The sequence below is a fragment of the Poecilia mexicana genome, unplaced genomic scaffold (assembly GCF_051168715.1).
Source record: "Poecilia mexicana isolate PSO_F unplaced genomic scaffold, ASM5116871v1 scaffold_3, whole genome shotgun sequence".
Taxonomy (NCBI): Eukaryota; Metazoa; Chordata; class Actinopteri; order Cyprinodontiformes; family Poeciliidae; genus Poecilia; species Poecilia mexicana.
In genome coordinates, this window is record NW_028263372.1 from 11,696,385 (window position 1) to 11,720,337 (window position 23,953).

The 23,953-nt window shown below is 38.8% G+C and overlaps 2 protein-coding genes across 5 annotated transcripts in view; both read right to left on the minus strand.

Moving 5' to 3' along the window:
• Positions 1-36: 36 nt before the first annotated feature.
• LOC106925153 (secretory carrier-associated membrane protein 2-like) lies at positions 37-7,417 on the minus strand. Its single transcript, XM_014999275.2, has 9 exons — positions 7,207-7,417; positions 6,181-6,258; positions 5,869-5,958; positions 4,875-4,995; positions 4,647-4,775; positions 3,173-3,332; positions 2,564-2,665; positions 2,001-2,118; positions 37-1,335 (listed from the first exon to the last, which is right to left on the minus strand). Exons 1-9 carry the CDS (start codon positions 7,261-7,263, stop codon positions 1,180-1,182), a joined length of 1,011 nt encoding a protein of 336 aa, XP_014854761.1. The 5' UTR covers positions 7,264-7,417; the 3' UTR covers positions 37-1,179.
• A 1,984-nt stretch (positions 7,418-9,401) lies between these two features.
• myo9aa (myosin IXAa) overlaps positions 9,402-23,953 on the minus strand; it is a 99,870-nt gene continuing 85,318 nt past the window's right edge. For 3 of the 4 annotated variants that reach the window (XM_014999269.2, XM_014999271.2, XM_014999266.2), the window contains 16 exons: positions 22,932-23,029; positions 22,689-22,819; positions 22,363-22,586; positions 22,153-22,269; positions 21,869-22,057; positions 20,594-20,644; positions 20,357-20,468; positions 18,737-18,795; positions 18,383-18,575; positions 18,176-18,304; positions 17,960-18,065; positions 16,036-16,167; positions 14,865-14,988; positions 12,396-12,604; positions 11,593-11,735; positions 9,402-10,834 (listed from right to left, as the gene is read on the minus strand). In XM_014999269.2, the coding sequence (XP_014854755.2) occupies positions 10,320-10,834; positions 11,593-11,735; positions 12,396-12,604; positions 14,865-14,988; positions 16,036-16,167; positions 17,960-18,065; positions 18,176-18,304; positions 18,383-18,575; positions 18,737-18,795; positions 20,357-20,468; positions 20,594-20,644; positions 21,869-22,057; positions 22,153-22,269; positions 22,363-22,586; positions 22,689-22,819; positions 22,932-23,029 (2,532 nt within the window). In that variant the 3' untranslated portion in view covers positions 9,402-10,319. The remainder of the gene's footprint in view (positions 10,835-11,592; positions 11,736-12,395; positions 12,605-14,864; positions 14,989-16,035; positions 16,168-17,959; positions 18,066-18,175; positions 18,305-18,382; positions 18,576-18,736; positions 18,796-20,356; positions 20,469-20,593; positions 20,645-21,868; positions 22,058-22,152; positions 22,270-22,362; positions 22,587-22,688; positions 22,820-22,931; positions 23,030-23,953) is intronic. The other variant, XM_014999267.2, reaches the window with a different exon arrangement.

Here is a 23,953-nt window from a genome sequence, read left to right on the forward strand (position 1 = left end):
TCATTACTTAAGGCATTGGTAAGTAAAAGAAGTAAATTCTTTAGTTTAAATCAATGTTTATTGCTTGTTCAAGCACAACTATTTTCCAACACATGCCCATCCAGTAAATATAGTTTAAATAAAAATATGTACAAAACATTTTGATCATAACAGGAAACTACAACACAATCCTTCCATAGACATACAATCATATTAAAAAGTTTTGAAACTAGTTAAAAAGACACAAACATGATACATAAATATAGAAGTCATGAGTTTTATATACAATTCAATGCCAAGTCTTATAAATCCTAATAACCATGAAGTAACCAGCTAATATTTACTTTGTGCCCTGTAAGTATTCTGTTTTTTTCAGCTCACTAATGCAAGTCCATCTAGTATTCATCAGTAATTTTACACCAAATCTGAATGCATTACTTTGTAATTACAGGAAGGCTCAGTTATGACTGAAAACAGATGTTTCCTTCACAAGTAAATATAGAATAAAAACTTAGCAGCCCCCTCAAAAATTGCATCTTCATTTACCCTTTTAGACACATTCCACCAAAACTCAGTAAGCCAATTAAAAGCGAACAAAGACAAACCTTCATCCCATCACCTTCATTAGTCATCAGCTCATGTACATGTCATACATGAAAAAAAAACAAACAAAAAAACACACACACCAAATTTAGAGAGCAGAAAAACAGCAACAGAAAATTTATAACAAAAAAAAAAAAAAAAACTTGGTACATAGTTTGCTGTAAGTACAAACGCTCAGATCAGAATGATATTCAGGCTGCTTTATAAGTTCTGCATACTTATATTATGAAGCTCAACTCATTACTAATATCAGATTTGTTCTTAAGGCCTCGTTTTGGTTCGGCTAATTTGTTTTAAACCAAACAAACTGGTTGCACATTCAAACATATTGCACACTGATAAAAGGCAGTCTCAAATGTCAAAACTACCAGGCCATGTTCAAGGCACTGCTTGCATCAACATTCTTGTTTTAGTTGTGTTTGAGACACAGAATTTATACACATCATAAAGCCGTTTTGTGAGTTTCTCATTGTTCTTTTGGCAAATATCTGTAAAATTATCAAAGGTCTGTTCCAAACAACTAACCGTGACATTAAGTCATGGGTTCTTGGTTAGAAAACACTAGCCTGACTGCTCCAGGTATTTTTCTGGAGCAGTTTAATTCCCTTGGTTACCACTGAAGGCGCCCTGGGCAGCAGAGGTGGCGGCGCTAGCGGCGGCGCTCTGGAAGGTGCGGTTGGTCAGGACTCCCTGGGAAAACTCCTGCTGAGCCTTGGAGAAGCTCGCGCCTGTATTCCTGTACTTGGAGTGGACCTGGGATGAGAATTATGACAAATTTAGGTTATTCAGAAAAATACATTTGATAAAAGTCAACATTTAATTTGCATGACATTTACCTGAAATACTCAGCCACAAAAAGGTATTCACCCCTTCGGATGTTTTTAACCCTTTTTATTGCTTTTAAAAATAAATGTTCAACAAATGACAAAAAATTTAAAAAAAGCCAAAACAGAAATTAGCTCGTTAGAGCAGTGAAGTTTTCCTGAACTCTTAGCAGATACCAAAAGACTCTGACTGTGGTCCTGTTCAGCCAGACCACTTTCTCCCAAAACTGTACTGAATCCATAATTTAGATGCTCAAACTTAAGATGCACTTATATGCCCATTCTTAAGCAACATAATGCGTTTCTAATGATTTCTTTGGTTGCTATGGTACTTATCTCCATACTGACACATGTGGTAAGCATCATCTGTAGCCACCTGAATAATGCAGGAGGTAGACTTTTGTTTGGGTCATAAAACGATCAAATTTATTTCATTCAGTGACCTGAAAAATCAACTTATTTGGTTGGTAGAATTTCTTCAATAAAATTAGCCTATCATTAAGACTGAAGACTATGTCCACTTTGTTTTGTAGAGGTATAAGCACAACTGTATGGAATACCCAACACCTGCAATGTAAAAAATGGGTAACTTACCATTTTCAGCAGGATGACACCCAAAACTGCGTTGACGGTGAAAAAACCAGCCACTACCATCATAACCACGGCAACTGCCAAGTTTGTACGAATCATGCTAATTGATGAGATCCATCCACTGTAAAAAAAACCAACAGCAAAGAAACATGACCACGAGTTTGAAATTTTCCTCCGCAGTCAATGCTACACATGTTTAAAAATAAATGCTCCAACAAATTGCTGGGTTGGCCAGCATCCAAGCTATCCCCGCTGATACTTGGGGAAAATATGAAACTCGAAAGAACAAAAGATGAAAAAGGCTTTCAAGAATTAATACACAACATGATGCTGAAAATAAACCCAAGAAGAAAGGCTCTGCGCACTTACAAAAAAAAGCACCGCACACAAGATAGGTCAACAGGAATCTGTCAAAGATATGCAAGAGAGTAGAAAACAGGAAAGAAATAACCACCAAAACACTCAGCTGTGAGTTGTGCATGCACTTTTACAAACCTACGCACATCATCATGCTCATACATACTGGAGAACAAATGTGAATGAAAATCTGCTAACACTACACTCACCTGTTTCCCCATGAGGGAATGCCCACTGATTGGATAATGTACACTGCCACTTGGAAGAAGAAAACAAAAAAGAAGAAAAAGAAGCTGAAGGAGCTGTCAGACCTGTGGATGAAAAAGAAAAACAGACATTTTAAGTGTTGTGTAACATTTAAAAGTTCAACTTTCATATTATGGAAACATAAAAAGGCAGAAAGTGCTTAGGAACCAGTTGTTGCTAGAAGAGTCTCAGCATTAATTGTCACAACTCTTCAACTCTAGAAACGGTGGGTTAAGCACCAGTCATTTGCAGTCAGATTATACACTTAAACTCCAAAAGCAAGAGAACAACTTGTGAGTGGGAATATTATTGTAATAGCAATAGTACACAACCACAGCTATGCAATTTTTGTCCCCCTAACTGCATGTCTTTAAAAAAAAGATACAATTTCTTTATTTAATACTTACAAGTTTAATTGGTTATCATTAAAGAAGTGAATTCAAGCTACTAAAATACTACACATACATGTTCATACTTGAAAAATATTCATAAAGCATTCACAAAGGTTTTTCATTACACATCTACTTCTCTATTACCATCACTTGGATCCGGTTCTGAAGGTAAATCTGTACCTGAAGGCTTTGTAGACCGGCCTGTACCAGCAGACAAAAGACACGGGGGTGAAGAGGATGAACCACAGGATGGACAGACCGAAGTCCACACCTTTAGCAGCATCAGCGGTGAAGTAAGCCAGGCAAGCCAGGATGTTGAGGAACAGGGTGGCACTGTGGACTGTGGTGATTCACAAGAAAACAGGAGAATATTTAATACATCCATTAGTTTTAACACACACACACACACACACATATATATATATATATATATATATATTAGGGCTGTTGTAAACGAATATTTTAGTAATCGAGTAATCTATCGATTATTCTTACGATTAATCGAGTAATCGGATAAAAAAAATTATAAAATGAAATATTGGTAAATCTGGCATAATACTGGTGTTACTATCGGATATCAATATCAGTCCAATTTTCCATATTTGAGCATCCCTAACAGTTGCTTTTTTGTAGTTTAGAAAACTAACCTGTAACAAAAATAGCTCACTTTCTAAGTTAACCAGAAGAAAAGTTATAGAAAAATCTGAAATTATATTGAATTTAATAACAAAGAAGCAGGCTCACAAATATGCTTATAAAAAATATCTACAATCCATCTTTTAGTTTATGTATTCATCTTCAGTGAGTTTAATAGATTAATTAAACTCACCTTGCCACCTAACCTGTCACGCTTTGGGTTTGAAAATACGGGAAATGCCGCCTGGAGTGGGAGGAGAGGGCGAATGAACGAACGTAAGATGGGGTGGAGGGGAGGAAATAGACCAGCGGACTGACGAACCGTTAGACCGGGGGACGAACACGGGGGAAGCAATACGGGATATTTACGACACCTTCACTGGTCACACTCAGAAACTCATCTACCAGCCATGTACGATGCGCTCCGCCACCCGTTTCTTCAGACCGGGATATGAAATTTATTGTGCGGTTCGTCGGTAAAGCTACATTTACACGGTAAGCATCAGCTACTCAGCCGCCCGCCCTGTTCAGTCTATCCGCTCACCTCAGCGCTCTTCCCGCCGTTCGCTTTCAACCAGCAGCCCCGGAGGAGAAATGCTGCCGTACTCCAGGCATTCCCCCAGTCATTTTAAGGATGCTTATTGGTTCCCCAAAAACGATAAAAAGTCGGGCATTATCATCAATCAACAAAATCCCCACGGGCCAATCTTGAAGATTAGACTTTATGCCGCTGAGACTTAGCTTTTGTCAACAACTCAGAGGCGGAAGTGAGAGCTCCGCGCAACGCAAATGAAGTCCCGGCCGGAACACGGTGCGCTAACTAATAAAACATAAATTAACGAAGCTTCGAGGCAGGTAAATTTTCCTCGAGGAATTTTAGTAATCGAGGTACTCGAATCATTCGAGGAATCGTTTCAGCCCTAATATATATATATATATATATATATATATATATATACACTTAAAAATGATCTCTTTGGGTTTTGGGTGAAGGCATACAGAGATGCAGGCTACATACACATCCAGAGGTAGTACATTCTCTTGCAGATTCTGCGGTATTCCTCTGGGATATCCTCCTCAAAGTTCTGATAGAAGCACGGCTTTATGGGAAAGAACCTCGGAAGAGGCGGCCAGTTGTTTTCTTTAGCTGAGAAACACAGATTTTAACACAGGAGGGTGGAACTGATGCTCATACTCAAGCATTTTCTCCATGCAACTCCAGAAAAAAACATGTGCAGAGCTTTACCTCCTGGGTCTCTGTTGCTCCTGTTCTGCAGCTCCTGCTCCTTTCGCTCCAGCTCTGCGGCTTTCCTCTCCAGCTCCTCCTGCTGCTTGACCAGGTTGGCCTGAGCAGCTGCTGCCGTAGCCTGATGCACAGCAGACAAGTCAGCGACAAACAAGTTAGCGCTCTTCAAAAGAAAAGCCCCAGCAGAAAACAACCCAAATAACTTCAGATTCATGTTAAGGTCAGGTTTTATTACTGCTGAGTTTAGCTGATAATGGATAATGTTAGATAAATACAAAGAACACAGACTCTAAACTTTATAAGGTTTTGACTATTTCCTTAGAAAACTTTTGTGAATTGGTGACATAGAAATAAATTGAATTCTGTTTGCAAGGATACTTGTTTATTGTACTAAAGCTTGGTAGTACAGTCATACAACATAACTTATTATATACAGCTGAAATTATTGATGCCAACTGACAGGTCAAAATGTATACATTTAAAGTACAATAAAGCTAAACCAAAACCTTTAAAAATTCCCATAATTTCTGATATTTAAACAAGGAAAAGACCCCTACACTTTGGAAAATATTCAAATACCCATCTCGTACATTTACCAGTTAAATCTTAGAGGACTTCTGGGATTTCTTGGAGCAAAATAATGTCAAATGTTTTCAGTAAACTTCTGACTTAGCAGAAGTTGTGCCTTTTTGCCAGTTTTCTTGGAACTTTACGACTATCAGAGGACATCCAAGTGTTTTTTTTTCTTGCAAATAGATGGAATTAATCTAGAAATCTGAGTTTTCTGTGAAAATTTAATTTTCCTTCATCTACAAAGACCTTAACACTCCATTCATACTAAAGAGAAATCATAGGTACCCAGTACACTTAACCATTTTAAGTTGTCATGGGCAGCCCAGTAAACTTTAGATGATTTAAGCATTTGATTTCACTGTGGAAAACATTCCCAACACAGCGACGCCCAAAATGTTCCTATTGTTTTCCCACCACTTACTTGTGGACTTTGCTCCACAGAAGTCGGAAGTACAGCAGGTTGGGATGAGGAGGTTTTAGAGACTGGGATGGTTGTTCCAGTGTACTTTCCCTGTGGGACGAATAAAAGAAAACAAAAAACTATTGTTTGAAAAAAAAAAAAAAACCAGGACATACAATTAATCTAAATAAACTACCTTACATCTGTAACTATATTTCCTTTGTGGGCATGTTAAGATTATTGTGGTACAAAAATATGCGTCTTTTGCATTCCTTGTTCATGTTAGAAAAAAATAAATAAATAAAACAAAATATTTAATTATTTAAAGATCACCATTTCATTTGCGGTGAACGGGTTATACTCTCCGGTGCTTTCATTGACCCCACTGATAGCTTGTGTGACTGATGCATCCTGGGAAAGGCAAAAAAAATAAAAATAACACATAAAGTTAATATAGATATAACGTAATTTATACACTAGTAATACATAAAGCTAGTGAAAGTGACAACAATGGGCATGTGAGCTTGTAGACGTCCAAGATCTCTCGCCAATTAAGCCTGTCAAGATGTTCTGGATAAACAAGTCTGATCCATGAAGGCCCTACCTTACAATTTTTAGGACTTCAATAGAATCTTCTAAAATATTTGTACAAATTTCAATAGCATACCTTCAGCAGTCAAGGTGAGTCCCACCATGTCCAGAGACGTCACGGATAGTTTAGCACCATAAAAGTGAGTTTACCAAGCGCCTTGCCCAATCGGTGCAATGCAGTAATCCAAGAGGCGCATTTCAATCCTAAACCATCTCACTGCAGATTAATAATTCACGTAGATGGAGGCCCAGTATTAGGCTCGTTGTGGTTGCTGTAATTATTTCATTAGATTGAGCAAGATAGAGGGTTTACCTTTAAGAAAATACGTCTCCGAACATTATTTTTCAGGGCGTTAAAAACGCAATGAGAAAAACACTAAAGTTAACAAAACTAGCGCTCGATGAACTGGTAGAGTTCCGGTTTATAGAATGGTTTAAAATGAAAAAATAAACTCAGGGACGTGGAGAAGATATTACGTCTGAATGTTTGCAAACACCTGCTAATGATTCCGCTCACCTGCTCAGGTGAGTTAAACCCAGAGGAAGCTAATGTAAAAGCAAAAAAAAATATTTCCTTAATTACTTGAATGATAAAGATAAAGTGGCCTACATTTAACCGAATACGTGTCATACCTCTTATAGCAATTCTTGGCCAGGAAATACTAATGGCCGAACCCAGCAACCAACCAAACAGGTTTTCTCTTTCGCTCCTCACCTTACACCTGATTCAAACCTGCTAAAAGTCACACAGCTACATCGTACACTCACCTGGAAGGGGTTCACGTCCACCGGGTCAGCGAACGGGTTGCTGTCAAGTCCCGACATCGTGAACAGGAGCGGATAAATTTATTTATTTTTGTTGCGTGGGAGAAAAAATACGACGGGTCCCGAACTCTTTCCCGAGCTGCTCCTGCCTCCTGCCTGCTCCCTCCGTGACGTAGGGTTCAATCTGCGCATGCGTACTGCGATAGGCGAGCGACGTCAACAGGAGGTTGCCCCCGAGTCATTTCTAATCAATTAGGCCAGCTTTATTTATAGAAATAATGCAAATTGGTTTCAAATGTGCGCTTCTCGTGACAGTCTGCTGGCTCATGTTTGTCTCGAAATGCGAGTCGGGGCGTGAGCAGTGTTTGAAAACACTTTGAATGCGAGAACATGCGCATTAATCTGAAATTTAGGGTCAGTTTCCCCCCGCCGCGAGACTCAAATGTAATCTGAACTGTTAATATCCTGAATACATTTTCATTGTTTCATGTAATGTCTTTCACCTACAGCGTCTACCCGATGTTTAAAAATGTGTGGTCATTCATTTTAGAAGGCGCTGAATATCAGGACAGTATAAAAGTTGTAAAAGTGGTAAATTAAAAAAAAGAAGAAAAAAAAAAGAAAGCCAAGTTGAAAAAGCAATGACTGATTATTTTACAATCGCCTACAAAGTAGAATTACCTGAAAGGTTTTCCCAGTGAGTTCTCTCTTGTGGAGGAATTCTGGATCATTCTTCTGTGGCGCTTTGCTTGCATGGCTGAATTCCAGCTGCCAGACAAAAGGCTCTCCCATTTAACTCAGATATATGCTGAAGTATACTGGATTATTATGGATAACTGAATCCAAAGAACAAGCCCAAAGCATGACCCTTCCAACACCATGCTTGACAGTAACTGGCATGATGAGTTTGCTGCAATATGGTCTTGCGGTCCAATATCTCCACTTTGGTTTCGTAGGCCAAGTCTTGCAGTTCAGTCAGATGCATCTTTTTCAAGATCATGCTAAAGTATATTTTTCACAGAAAAGAGGTTTTCAAAACAATGCTGTAGTCATTTTTGAATGGGCCATTTGATACAAATTAAATTAATAGTACACCACTCTCTAAAGGTGGGGAAAAAAACCCTAAAATTCACTAAGTTGTGTTCTAATTATCTATAGACTAGGGTTCCAAACAATAATAATGAAATGCATTAATTCTTGTTATTTATATAGTTTCCCATTTAGAGCAAAAATAATGTGAACTGAAAGTTTCACAATGGACCAGCCAGAGAAGAAACGTGAAGGAAAGCCTGTTCATCCAAAGGAAAAGCTTCACAGATGCAGTCTTGTTTCATTTCCAGTAAGCAGATGGAGAGAAAAAGTCAGAAGAGGTGAATGTCACCGACAGATTTAGATTAAACCCAAAAGCTCTCACTGGGTAAACAGCAGGAAACAAACAAAAAAGTCAAAACTCTATTGTAATTCTCTGTAAACTAAAAGCAGCTGTTATTTTTCTGATATTCAAAGCCACTTACAAAAGAAAATAAGATAAATCATAAACAAAAATAGTAGATGCTATGCGATTTGAGGAAATACTGAAACTGCATTTCCTGTGAGGCTGTTTGCACCTTTTACCCAGCCGTCACCTTTGTGGAACCATAAATGGGAGAGAAGTACAGCTCAACATACATATCAGTGTCATTCATCATGGGCGTACAGTTATGCATCTTGAACAGTTTTCTTTAAACAACACATGTTGAAAATTATATAATATATATATAGACTCCAATTACTAACATCTGGAGAAATGTACCTTGTTCCGTTTTGAGCAGATGTTTTTGAAGATTCTGACTATTTCTTTATGGAAATGTATCCATTTAAAAAATATGTTTGACAAAATGAGACTTTCAGAAGTACCATATCTACTTTTATGAGTGATGATTCTTAGATGATGCACTAGATATTTAAACTACATTCCACTGAGGTCTTTTACTGATATTTTGCAATAATACCAGCCTCAATAATCTTGATCAGGATATTTCCCATGATGTCTTTCTTCTTCTTGAGGTGTGAAAAAGTTGAGGGGAGTTATGTGCTAGTTAGCATTTGTGCAATTAGAAAAACAAGTTTGACTTGATGTATGAGCTGGAGAATTACAACAGCAGAAAAAAAATTACATTAAATAAAAGCAGACTCTTTAATAAAGACAGAAGACGATGTGATTTTATACTCTTTCTTGGTTGCTATTGACCAAAATGCTCCAGACACAGGAAGTGGATGAGTAACAGTTGCATTTGTCCGCTATTCCGTACATAAGGCCTGTACAGTACATTACACATGTTGTATGGCTGTAGAACAGTCGAATGTGGAAATCTTGTAGGCGGTCTGACATTCCTAAAGAGCTGGGATCCCACTGGCTGGAATACACACCAGCTGACTTGGTCCCTTTAATTTGTAGCGGCATTTCACCCCATTAGTGAGGGGCGGCGGGTTTGTGGGGGAAGCAGCACAAACTTAACACATGAAGTGGTTTTTGTCTTTCACACTCATACGTGCAGCCTTGATCTGCACATGCTCAAAATATGAATCCCGACACAGGATACTCAAAAAAAAAGAAAAAAAAAAAAGATAAATATTAAACTTCAACTACCCAGCAGGGGCAGGTGTTCCAGCTTTGTACAGTATTTATACCTGTATATTATAGGCCATAAAGCATTTCTGTGATAATAAAATTTATTAAATAAGAAAAAAAAAAGAGTCTTGTAATAAGAGTGTTCACTGCTGAGACTGATTGTTTTAAACTGTAAACTGATAAAGAAGCTAATAGTTAGGAGCTTAGAGTCCAGTGAACATCGGCGATGTCTGATGGAGTGTGGCGTTTTGCCCATTTAGAGGAAATATAAATCTTTAGCTCTCTAACTATGTAACATTCTCTGAAAAGGAGTTCTTTTTTTTCCATATTCCAACATTCCCTTTTCCCTGTCCTGCTGCTCAGTCTCGCCCCCTTGTGGTGCAGAGGACAGAGCTGCCAAGGCACTGTACTGTGAAAGCATGGTGGCAGTCGCGCCTTTCTTGCCTCCCTCCGTCTTCAACAAACAGAGGCCGAAAGTATGAGTGCTTTGGTGTTCCTGCGTCCTTCATACCATGAATTCATTACTACCGTACAATACGAGGTGCTGGGGTATGTCCGGAGGGTCCCTGCCAGGCCCGCCGCCGCCGTCTCTGATGTTCCTCGCGGCGGAATGTCTGGCACCTTTGAGTTTCTGCTTGCCCTTCTCTGGATTGTAAGTGCCGCGGCTGGTGAACTGCGGCCGCTCGTCGTAGGCGTCGTCCTGCTCCCCCGTCAGGCTGCCGTCGAAGCTGTCCGACCGAGAGGACTGAGACGCGTTCAGGGGCGGGGCCTGAGAGCGGGCCAGGCTGGAGCCCACCGCGGGAGCCTTGGAGTGGAAACGAAAGCGGCGAGTGGCGGCGGAGGAGGAGGAGGATGAAGAGGACGACGGGTGGAAGTGCGATGAGGAGGAGTAGGAGGAGACGGCGGAAAAGGATTCGGCCGAGTCCAGGGAATCGGGCTGCCGGTGGGGCGGGGCGCGCCGTCGGGAGTCCTTCCTGTCGGGTCTGCGAGGCCATGGGGAGGAGATCCTTGGACCTCTCTCTGAAATGAGACCAGAGCCGTAAATGATTAGAAATCATTTATTTAAATTGGACCCAGGCATCGTGTTCAAGTCCAATCTGACTCAACTAATTCATTTTAATTACAAGTCTGTGCCTGAAGTAAACCAGATATACTTTAATTCAGACTTTATTTTTAGACTATAATTTGATTCTTAAGTAAGGTATCTTTTCCCAGCTCTAGCTTTTGCTTAATGTCTTCCAGCTCCATTTTGAAGCTTGTTGTAACCGCAGGGTGAGTCAAGAGCAAATCATCTGGGATGTGTGGCTGATGGGAGCAGAGCAGGGGCGAATTTCAGGGTCTGGGCCATAAATCTAAACTCTATTTTACAGATGTATGTTTTTATATACACTCTGTTGGTTGTTTATAAATGTTTTTTTGTTTTGTTTTGATTTAACAGTATTTGTAGTTTTCAATTAGTTTTTTTTTTTTTGCTCGTTTGTTTTGTACCTCACTGGATCCCGTAGTCAAGAAGGGCCGAAAACGACTATCAGCAGGATTTCAAATGCTTGTTTGCTGTGTTAAAGAAACAAAGATCTTAAGCATCACATTCCTGAGGTGAAAACGGCAAGGTACGTTTTTGTTTATTTCGTTTGCATTTAGTTTTCACTGTGATCCAGACGGAAAACCTCAAACTCTGCTCAAAACCTCGAGCTGGGTGGCTGCCACACAGCCTTACACTATGAAAACATGCAAACTACAATACGATTATTTTCTGATTTTGCTGCAAAATGACATACCAGAGAAGTCGGAAATGGTTTCCTCTGAATCCACGTTGAGGTTTTCTGAGCTGTCAGCCGTACCGATGGAGGCTTCAGACTCCAGGGTCTCGTCATCTGAAGCTCGCGGCTCCAGTGCCAGCATCTCCACAGTCAACTCCTCTCTGTTACGATCATTTCACCAGGAACATGAGCAAACATCATCACAAACAAATAAATTACTTGTTCTTTATTCTATACCGAGAGTGCCTAGTCCAAGGATGTTCAAAGTGGAGCCATTTATTTTTGCGGACAACCTGAGAATGAATTTGGAAAAAGCTCTGACTTAAATCAAAAGCTACAGAGAAAAATGTTCGACGCAACAAAAAGTGATCATCTTTTCCAAGCTTTCTGGTTTCTGTCTATTTTCATGGTAAATGTAGCCCCATCTACTCAGAGTTATTTAAACTACACCTTTGTGCACCAAAATGTGCTTTTAATAGCTGTATTGCAACTTGAATAACTCCAGCAAGTGTTTTCAAACCAAGACTGACCCGATCCTGTTTTTATTGCTGAAAATAGACAAAATACTTTTTCAGTTTTCTTCAAATGAGCAAAGAAAAAAATCCTTTTCCTAAAAAGAAAAAAAAATCTGATTACTTGTTTTATTAAAACAGCTCATGCTTACTTTAAAAATCACATTTTTGATTATTTTAGATCTTAAAATTACATTTGCTTTGCCTGAGTTTTGAGCTGACAATTTTGGCCCACGTGACAAAAAAGTTTGTACACCCCTGGTCTAGTCTGTTCTGGGTCATTAACCGGTGATCCAAAATAAGACCAACTTCTTCTTCTGCAGGCTTTCGATCTGCTCTGTCAGCACTCTGTCCTCCTGCTGCATGGCGGCCTGCTGGTGCTCCGAGATGTCCACGAGTGACTCCGCCCCCTCTTCGCCACCGCTCTCCTCCCTCGCCGCGTCGGCTTTGAATGGCAGCCGAGGACTGGATGGAGGCGACGGCATGTGGTAGGTCAGCCGATGCGCTTGACCTTTTCCCTGAGGATCGCAACAGCAGCGCACACACACACACACACACACACCCTTGTAGATGCTGTCCAGTAGTATATTTTTTGTTCATCGACTAATGAACACAGACAATAAAAAAAAAAACACAGCAGATGAAGGGAGTATGGATTTCCACGCAGGAATTCACAAAACACAACATTTTGGAAAAAAGTCCTAATTGAAAACATTCTGTTTATTGTGCCATTTGTGTGTTTTGGTTGGTGACATCACAAGAGGCACAGGAACAGAGCTGATCAGCCGGGATTGGTAATGTTTTAGTAACAGATTGAGAGCCATTTGCATTTTGCGTCGCAAGGGCTTCATCTTTATATGTCTGAATCTGATGAGTTGTTGTAGAAAACATTAACTATACCATTTAATTCTGATAAATAATCTTCAGAAATTATTTCTGAAGATTTTTGGTAATCTAATTTTGTCAAATATTTCTGAAATTCATGCAGTTTTCTATAAGAAACTTTTTTTTTTCAGATGCATAGTTTACAACTAAGCACGTTTATGGATTAATATTATTAAAAACATGAACGTAAAAAGAAAAATAAAATGAATAAAATAAAAAAATGTTGTTCTCAGAAGAATCCTTTTTTTGTCTTTTACCTTTTGTGATGTCACCAGAAGTATCTGGATACATCAACTCGTTTTTAGCAAACCAGGTCAATAACACAGTAAAACAATTAACCCTGAAATATCTTAGAGATGAACTATACCTTAGATTTATTAGAATGATTTAATAGAATAATAAATAAAAGTAGCTTTGATTCTGTTATCTCAACACCTTTCATCCCTCAGAAACAGCAGCGACACATTTTCACATGAAGTAAATGAACAAGAAGTCTATAATATATATAATCTGACAACTTGACATTACTGCACCACAGGAGACATTTGCATACCAACTTTACCGTCTTGGATGTTTTGGCCAGCTTTAAGGAAAAGCAACAACAGAAGTTGTTTTTTTTTATTCTCTAGTTTCTCAATAAGTAGTGAACAGAAAATATGCTTTCATTTAGAAATAAAATGAACTAAATAAAAAACTAAAGAAGCCTGATGGAGGGAAAGCTAGTGGTGATCACTTTTCTGATTAGACTCCAATCTTCACCTAAATTCAGAAAAGACTTTTTTCAGTAACACTTTATTTGAAGGGGGTTGAATAAGACTGTCATGACACTTTCATAAACATGACATAACACCTGTCATGCACATGAATAAGCCTTCATGAATATTTATGACTGTTGTCATAAAGCGTCATTCGGTAAATTATGACACTTTTAATACAAAGTTGACATTATTCAAAATGTCTTTGTTATGACATCTTGGCATTAACCAAGAAATCATTACTGTTTAAATTTTACCTTTAATAACATAAAGTTACCTCATTTTTAAAGTGCAATCAGTAATACTGTTATAACAAATTTATATCAGTAATTATTTCTTGGTTAATGTCAAGTTGTCATAACAAAGACATTTTGAATAATGTCAACTTTGTATTAAAAGTGTCATAATTTACCGAATGACGCTTTATGACAACAGTCATAAATATTCATGAAGGCTTATTCATGTTCATGACAGGTGTTATGTCATGTTTATGAAAGTGTCATGTCAGTCTTATTCACCCCCTTCAAATAAAGTGTTACCCTTTTTTCTACAAGAAGCATTAAGTAAATGTAATTGGAGTCGGCCCCTTGACTGCATAATACCAATTTAACCTTAAAATAATGTAACAGAATATCGTCTGAGAAAAAGAAGAATATAAGTGGATTTGAGTTGCTCTTCAGTGGTTCTTCTTCATTACGTTACTTTCCTTTGGCTGCACTAAATTAATATTGACTACATCTCCAGGTTTTAATTTGTTAATAAAATTATTTATTCCAGCGCAGCCACGGATGTCAAGTAAAGAAATCATCTTTTTGCCCTCCAACGTTGGGGCAAAAAGACACGATGTAACCAAACATGCAACGCCTCTGTACAGATTATTGTGCAACGTACGATAACTCTCCTTAACTTAATCCAGACATTTCATAAAATAGGACAAGGAGTGAAAAGGTCACAACACAAAATGATGATTTACTGATTTAATCCTCAGTAGCATATGCTGATATATTTCACATCTGTCAATGCCGGTTTAGAGTAAAGGACGTAAGCTTTAAGAGGAAAGAATCTGAGAACTGTGACGGATTAATTATTATAAGTCAGGCAGACGTGTTCACAGATCGATCATCTTGGTTGATCTCACCATCGATCGACGAATGAGGCTCAGTTTCGACTTGGCCTTGTTCTCAGCAAACTCCAGTGTATTTATGTCCTTTAGGCGAACTTTGTACTTAGTCATCTGTTCACAAATGATGAGCTCCACACACCTGCACAGTGAGGTGAAAAGAAAAACCTCTGAATAACTGGGTAAACAATGTGAACACCGATTCATCTCTACAAAAAAAAATACATTATTTTACAGAACAAACATGATGCAAGTCATTTCATCAGCATTTAGACACATGTAACACGAAGCTGCTCTGTGACAAAGACTACGGGCTTCAACTTTACTCTCTTCCCGTTCATCTGTCCTTATTTTTATCTATCCGATGATCTGGTTAGGCTGGATTGGTGCCTCATTGTTCTCACATGGAATAGATTAATTTAATTGAACATCCTCTCTCAATCACTTTCCTCAGAGTCATGCGTGTCCACATCACACTTTTGCAGAAAACCCAACAACATCCACGGTAAAAAATAAGGAAGATTTCATCTCCATTGTTTTGTTTTGGAAAACAATGGAGCATGTTTATGGACATGATAACCATCTGTATCTAGTATGTTTATTTAATTATTTAAATCTGAGTGCAAGAAGAAAAAAAAGAAACGCACAACAGATTCCAGGTTGTAATTTATTAAACACAGATGAAGTTAATGTTGGAAAGAAAGGAGGATGTGGAAAAAAAAAAAACTAAGAACTTCCTTTCTGACTCCTTGGGATTTAAGAGGAGAAAGAAAGGAGCAGCTAATTATAAGCACGATTAGTTTTGGTGTGTGTTGACTGAGTAATGATGTCATGTGGTCATTTTTTATTTTTACTTGATTTTTTTTAAGCTTTAGGTTAAGTCGCAAATAAAATTGTGCTAGTCTCTATAATCATTTTACTTTTTAAAAACTGATTGAATTTAATAATCTATTCTAAAATAAAATTGTTTGAAAATACAGAAATTATTGCTCATTTCATTAAGCATGCACACCTCAATATTTCTCATATTTCCTTGACATATTTACAAGAGTGCTTGAGGTTGAATTCAAATACTTTTAAAATCTGGAAAAAAAAAAGAAGATATTTTTTGTTTTGACATGTAAAACTTATTTTTTCCCATGGCTGTATTCTGTGAAACGTGTGTGCGTGTGTGTATCTGCGTTCTCACGCTGTGGTCTTGCTGATGTCCTGGACGCTCTGCATCGGGTCGGTGGTGTCCGGGCAGCGAAGGATGCAGGGAGCAAAAACGATGGCCAGGGCATTAGCCGACATGCGGTTCGTTTCCTCTTGCAAGGAGATCCTGGGAGCAGAAAATCCACCGTTAGAGCAGGTCATCGCTCATCAGCCGGGCCTTAACGCTTGTGTAACTGAGATGCTTTTATAAACAGCCCCGTGCGACGTCTGCAGGGGAAATGGCACAGCTTCACTCAATAGGACTAATTCCATTAGACAGCTGAGGTTTCGTTAAACACTTAGCCGAAGAGACGTGTATTTAGAAAACTTCCGCCAAGGAAGCAGCCTCCCCTTTACTGTCAAAGACATCGTCAGTGTTTACATCCATCTATGGTGACAGGAAGTAGCTGAATTGTGTAATATGTATCACTGTTATAGAACAAAAGTAAAGAGAACAAATGAGAGATAAACAGATGTTCAAATAGTTGAAACTGGCAGAAATCTGGGAGATATGAAAACTGGATTTTCTTTCTGTTAAGAAAAAAAAAAAGAAAAGTGGTTCCACTCCACTGTCGCCACAGATGCAGATGACCGACACCAATCCTTACCCTTCCTTAAATACACAACTTTTTTTATCAACTACCACTGTTTTATCAGGAGATTTTGTTTTTTTAATGGGTTACAATCTGGATGTAATTGGGATCAGAACATAACTAAGCATTTGTTGTGAGTAAACAAATACTCAAACTGGAATGAATTTGGACTAATTTGGACTCGGTGTAGCTGTGTGAATTGGAGCAGCTCTGCTAACTGAGATCCGTTGTAATTTGGTGCAACATAAATAACCTGAACTGGACCTGGTTCATCTCCAACACTCATCCAGAGTGCCTTGAAGAACTATTCTTTTTTTTTTGTCATATTACAGCCACAAACTTTAATGTCTATCAGATTTCTCTGACGCATAATTGTGAAATAGAAAGAAAATGATACTCTGTGTCCTTTTTGCAAATGACTTAGTGAGCACGTATCCAGTCAACCAAAGTTAATACTCTTGCCACCTTTCTCTGCAATGACAGCTGAAACTTGGCGTATGCTTCTACCAGCATTTGGCATCTAGAACCTGAAGTTTTTATCTCTTTATTCAAGATTACTGAACAATCTGTCCACCGACAGTGAATCTTCACCCCAGTCTTCTGCAGCCTCTCACAGATTATCCTCCACTGTTGCCCTGTATTTGCTCCATCCATTTTCTTACCAAAGAAAAACCATGCCCACAGCATGATGCTGCTACCACTGTACTTTATTGTAGGAACGGCTAATTCATGGTGAAGTGCAGAGTTATTTTTTCTGCCATATGAAGAATGTTGAAGTAGTTATGCTACTGTGTTTACATAGATATTAAATATAGCGGTTGACTATATTTACCACTTAGACGAAATCGATTTCAGCTGAATATTTTTAAAAACTGTTCAACACATTAGAGGCTAGTTTGTGTACGTCTACAATTATTTAAAATCCAACTGAAATATAAAAGCATTAAATAAATTCAGGGGGTGTTTTCAGGGCCAGACTTAGAAGGATATGGGCCCCTGGGCTGGAGCCAGATTTAGTGCCCCATCCGGGATCTGCAGACATCAGTGGATATGAATTGATGCATGCTAGATTTAATGCTGTTCCCAGAAAACATTCTGTAGCTTCACAATTTTCACAAACATGAATATTGCCTTTTTCATGCATTTTATATTTTGTGACTTATGTCAAAGTTTGCTGGGAAAAAAAAGTATTGATTAAACAAAAACACAGTTTTTGGGCCCCCCCAAAAATTGCCGCCCTTGTCTGCTGCCTTTGTAAATAATTTTCTGACGCAGGATGTTTTACTTTTGTGAACAAAAGAAAGGGAAAAAGAAATGGTTTCCGACCTGACGAGATGAAAGATGAGGCGCTCCAGAGTGTTCAGGTGAGTTCTGCTGAGCTGGTCAATGACGGAGTAAACCCCCCGGATCATTTCCTTCTTGTCCTGCAAACCTAAAAGGCAAATCTCTGTTTACAGCTCCAGAAAACAAAAGCCCATCTGTCTCGTAATCTCCGATGAGACGCAACTCAAAGACGAAACTGCGATGGCGCTCGGCACTCACTCATTGCTCGGATGAACTCCTCGTACAGCTCAAACGTCATCAGCGGGTTGGGCAGGTCCCTCAGCCACTGCTTGAAGACGCTGGCGATAACGTGAATGTTGTAGTCGTCCAGATTCATGCTCTCCACATCTGCGAGGCCAAACCATGGAAGTGTTAGACATCCTTTTTGATCACGCCACCTACGCAAAGTTTCTTGTAGCCGTTTACCCGTGTCAAGAGCTAGCTTGAGCTCCTTGATCTTATTGGTGGAGCCGGATTTCCTGTAAATTCCCTCGGTGTAGAGGCCGTGCATCTCGATGTAGTTGATCAGCTTCTCCACCACCAGAGGAACCGTCCGCTCGTCGTTAGTCAGACGAGCGACCTCCACTCCGAACTGTCTGGTCGACAGCTCTGGATCAAACTGTCCACACACAAACATAAACGCATGAAAAAAACAAAACCCACATTCACAGCCTACCTAGAATGACTTCAGTAGGCTGCGAAACAAACCATTTACTTTACGGAAAACACGATTAATGTCACGGGAGGTTATCGTGAAATAGCTGAATATGGCCGACTCACCTTCTTGCTGCATTTGGTCGTCTTCTGGCAGCACTTTCTGTGGCAGGCGTACCGGCACACTGGATGGACACAACCAGACAGATCAAACAAGTCATTCCCATTATCCACAGAGAGGCAGTGTCTCCTCATTATTCACTTCAAGTTGTGACAAAAGCAACAGCAGCAGCAACAAAAATCTGTTATTGCTTAAAGTAACAGAGTGGCATTGGCTGGCACAAAGAAAACATCCTGTAGGAAGAAAGGAAAAGCTGTGTGAAAAAAAAAAAAAAAAAAAAAATCTCCCGAGACACGGAGCCGCAGACCTCATGAGTCCAGTTGAAAACAATCTGATTAGGAAATGAGGAGGGAGCGAAGGCAGAGCCTGACCACTGATGTCTGTGTGTGTGTTCATCACGCTCACAGTCCGTGTGTGTGTGTGTGTGTGTGTGTGTGTGTGTGTGTGTGTGTAAGGGTTGTTGGCGCTTGTCAGGAAAAGAAAAGTAGGTTTTCTTGATTTCAAACAATCGATTTGCACACACAATGTGCTGATGAGCTCATCTTTTTCCCATCTGGGCAAGCTGATTGTTGCTTTTTCTTTTGCTCACAAAAGTAAGAAATGCCACAGTAATCACACCACTGCTGATTACTGCAATCAGACAGCTGCAGCTTCTGCTGGCGTTCTCACTAAAACCAGGAGGACAGAGCACAGCAGCTCTAATGTCTTCTCCATGGAGGCCAGAGAACAGATTTTAAAAATACTTCTGTTAATGTATAAATCACCGCTTGGCACAAAATACATTAAAGACCTTTTGTTGTTGTTGTTGTATCAGCCTTCCAGACCGCTCAGGTCTTCTGGTTCTGCTTGGCATCCCCAGAAACAAACATGGATACGGTGCGCTAAATAATAAAACAATTTATCAGAGCTTCGAGGCAGATAAAATTTAGTAATCGAGGTACTCGCATCATTTGAGGAATCATTACAGCCCTACATTGATCAGTATATTTTATATACATTTGCTTGATGATTTTAGATGATACCATTTGTCAAAACGTAATGTTTGTTGCTTGTTTCATAATTGGTTACTATATGAACTAAAACTCTATGAACTGCAAAGTTGCTGAATGTGGTATACAAATACACTTGACCTGAAACATGACAGCTTGTGAAGTGGAAAAAGCTTTTTCTTCCATGTGCATTTTTAACATGTCAGAATTATTAAACTTAGCCTTTGATCTGTTAAAATAATAATAATAATCTGAAGTTCTCTATTTCAGTTCTTGAAATGGATCAAAATAAAAAAACTGTGGTAGTTTTCAGCTTACAAACACTCCAACCAAGAGCATCTCCTTCGATGGCATTTAAGCGTCATTAAAAAAAAAAAAAAATCTTCGATGTCTAAACAAATAACTTTTTTTTTTTTTTCTGTAATATTGAAAACATTTTTCTTTCAAGGAAACTGCAGGACATTTTTCATGGGTGAAAATTCTTTAAGAAAAAGGAAGTAATTAAAAACTGAACAGATCTTAAGAGAAAACAGCAGTCGATACTATCCAAGAGGAAACAAAGCAATATCTCGATTATTTTTAAAAAATATATAAAATATATTATCTTGATGTTGGATATTTTATCTGTGGACTCACATTTGCACACACAGGCGCGATCCATCATCCAGATGAGAGAGGAGCAGTATTCACAGTATGTGGGGATGCTGTACTGAGTGGACTTGAAGATGTGTCCATTATGTTCTTCTACCTGAAGAGGGCAGCAAAGCGTGTTTATTGTTAAACCTCTTGACATTTAACACTGTAAACAAGGACAACTCATGTGGTGCTATTATTGTAAGTATGTACTAAACAAGAGAGACTGAAGGGACTCACGATATCGGTGTCCTTTTTCCTTCGCTTCTTGCGTTCAGGCTTAGGAAGCGGCTACATTAGTGAAAAAACAAAACAAAAACAGATCATTCTTTTTGGCTAACAGATATTTTGCGTGTCTAAACCTTTGAAAAGTCACAATTGTGAATAGACTATAAAGTAGAGACGTCCACAGAATCCAACAATTTTAAGCAAGCTCAGCCTTCATCAGTGATCTGCTGTTTAGAAACACAGAAATTAGATTTTTTTTTTTCAGACCAGTGAATACTCCACATGCTAACAGATTGTGCAAACAATATTCTGTGATGAGAACGGTTTATCTAATTAAAGAGTTAATGTAAAGTTGGTTATATCTGGAAATCATAAGGGATTTACAGATGAACACACTGAACCATATCAGTGGTTCTTTCTGGCCACCAGAGCAACACCTGAGCAGATAATAGGAAGGCTGAACAAAGGACATCAAAATCCAATCTTTAATGGGACATGCTGGATTTGAACATGTTAAAGTAAGGCTCTACGTTATCCAGGGAATGCTGCTTTAAACATGCTAGCTATGCTAACACAGTGCTAATATGACGTTAAAGACTTTAAAAGATGCCTCATTTTGTCTTTAACGCAGAGCTGCTCATAATTTAAATACTTAATGACTGTTAATGATGAGAAGCTTTTAAAAATATTTTTCATCCTGTTCTTGAATTATTTTTCTATTGATTATTGAAGGGCAATATAATATACAAACTTCATAATCTGTACTCTTTTGGTTGAATGTAGTTTTTATTTCCAGTTTGGTTTTATGTGGCGTTTAGTTTTTATTCAAGTGCATTTTTTGAGAGTCCATTTCATTTTTGTTTTTTGGTTGTTTTGTTTATTTTGTTTTCCAGTTCCAGTGTAACACTTTATTTTCAAAAGAAAACTTATCTATTTTTGGCAGGATGTGCTTGCGCTATTATGTCATTACCGTTACATCGGTTTAAAATGTTCTTCAAACAATATTATCGTTTATTGCAATAATTTTTGAGACAATTAATCGCTCAGCAAAATCTGTTATCGTGACAGGCCTGGGTCCACATGACATATATAAGAAACTTGAGTAGAAGAATCATAACAATAAGAATAAAAAATATTTTTAGAGAACATGAATTCTTTTTTCTATGAAAGAAATTGGGATTACTTCTACTTCACAAAATTTGCTAGACAAATTCAGCCATCTCTTTAAAAAAAAAAAGAAAAAAAGTAAAAGTTTTTCAGTCCTGCTATCCAGTAAAATTCCCAAACCTTGCTGAGAGCGCCGTCCATCAGTTTATACTCCGTCATGAACTCATCCAGGAAAACTTTAAATGTGTTGACCCAAACTTTGACGGGAGGCTCCCTCCAGTCCCTCTGCTCCTGCCGCATCGTTTTTTCCAGGATCTGCTCAAACAGAGCGTGAAGGTCTTTGTAGCGGATGCTCTTACCGTCATCCATCTGCAGAGAAAACACAGGAAGAGCCAACAAGGGATTAACATTTAAGGAATACAGCTTCCAGGATAAAATACATGCAAAAGGATATAATGGTTTACTGCAAGCGCTGAAGAGTAGGAGTTGAAGATGTGCAGGCGGAACTCCTTCAGCGCCTTTTTGAAGACGACGTCCACCATGGTGTCCTTCTTACTGTCCTCAGTCTCCAAATCATTGATCTAAAGTACAACGTATCATCACAAACAACAGAATTTCACCTGCATTTTAGTTTATAGCTCCATTTTACGCACACACGTGACTATAAGCTGTACCTTTTTCAGGAGGAAGTCGTTCATGCTCCTGTAGTCGTTGATGCAGGAGAGGATCTGCAGCGCGTCGTTCTGCCACTGGGCCGGCTCCACCGCCACGCTGCTGATCTTCACGCTCCTCCTCCGCTTCACCTTGGGAGACGGCTCCTTGTTCTCCTTCAAGTCCCTGAAGCCTCGGTCCAGAGTCGGGTCAGGACTGCAGGGAGGGGACATGTTTTCCTGGCCTGCTGCGTGAAACAGTGACACTTTGTTATGACAAGAATGAAATGAAACACGACAGCGGGATAAAAACACAAACAACAAAGAAGAAGAAAAAAAAGACATCTCACCATCCCCCAGGAGCGGTCCAGTTTCTCCATAGTCTCCGTCCAGCGAATCAGCCCCGCAGATCAGCTTCTCTCTAGACGTCTTCTTATCCCCGTACTTCGATTTGCCCCAGAAGCGCATCTTCCCACGAACCCTGAACCACAACCATGCAAAACAGACACTTTTAACACATCTAAGACCAAAGAGATGGGAGTAAATTATGAATAGATTTCTTAAAAACAGACAGGTGCACTTCAACAACAAACCTTCCGTCTTGTGAATGTTTGTGCATCGACTCCACTTTGACCAGATCTCCTGATGACATGGCTTTGTGGAGCTTTTTCTGCTCCTCTGAGGTCAAGGGCTGAAAGGTGGAGAGATAAAATGTCAAATACATGAACAAATGGCGAAAATTAAGCTTTAGTTCCATAAGGTCTACAAAATTCAGTCATGGCCTTAAGTTTTTCAGAAAATCTGCACATAAAAACTTTAACCAGGAAGGAGAGGCTGCTAAAATATTTATTAAAAGTCTAATTAACCCCTTAAATCTAGGGTTGGGGTTCCAAAAAGTTGGCTTAATGAAAGATCTAAGTAATAATGCCTCCATCAACAAGGTGAGGAATCAAGGCGTTCAACACAACAGTGATAAAAAAACGGATGAAAGATAGTAAAATTAAGATTTCAGCCAAATTGATGAGGAAACTCAGAATTTAACTGAGCATTATTATTTATCCAGCAGGTCAAAAACTGTAAGTATTGACTCTAAAATACATTTGATGTACTTATAAACAAATTTTTGAATTTGCTCTTAGTTCTTCTTCAGTAAACCAAAATGGTAGCAAAAAAAAACAAAAGCAAACATAGAAACGTCTGGCCATGACTGAAAAATCACACTAACAAACCCCCAATATTCCACCAGTAGATGGCGCCGTCCTACTGCTGAAAACATCGATACAATTTGTAAAATTTAGCAGTACTTTAAAAACGGCAACCAAACTTCGAAAATTGTACAATATGTGAACAAAAAGCAGTTAAAAACAAAGGAAAGAGAAACAATTTGTTAAGCGCAGGCAGATCACGTTCCGTTTAAAGGATTTCCAAAGTCTGATTAGTGAGGAGAGAGAAACTGTATGAGTCACATGCAAACACGGCTAATTAGGGAGAAACACCAAGATAAGCTGCAGCTGTTAAGGAGAAGACAAACAGCAGCAAACCTCTGTGAAAATACATTTACAATGAGTCCTACAAAACGCTAAGATAAACAGACTGACTTTACTGCTGCTACATT

Bases quoted from the DNA above. Each gene is read 5' to 3' on its own strand.
- LOC106925153 (XM_014999275.2), bottom strand. From the start codon at position 7,263: ATGTCGGGACTTGACAGCAACCCGTTCGCTGACCCGGTGGACGTGAAC. The intron at 3,333-4,646 runs GTATGTAGCCTG...GAATCACCACAG, and splicing joins AATGTACTACCTCTGGATGT to TCCACAGTGCCACCCTGTTC. The intron at 1,336-2,000 runs GTAAGTTACCCA...TTCTCATCCCAG, and splicing joins GTGTCATCCTGCTGAAAATG to GTCCACTCCAAGTACAGGAA.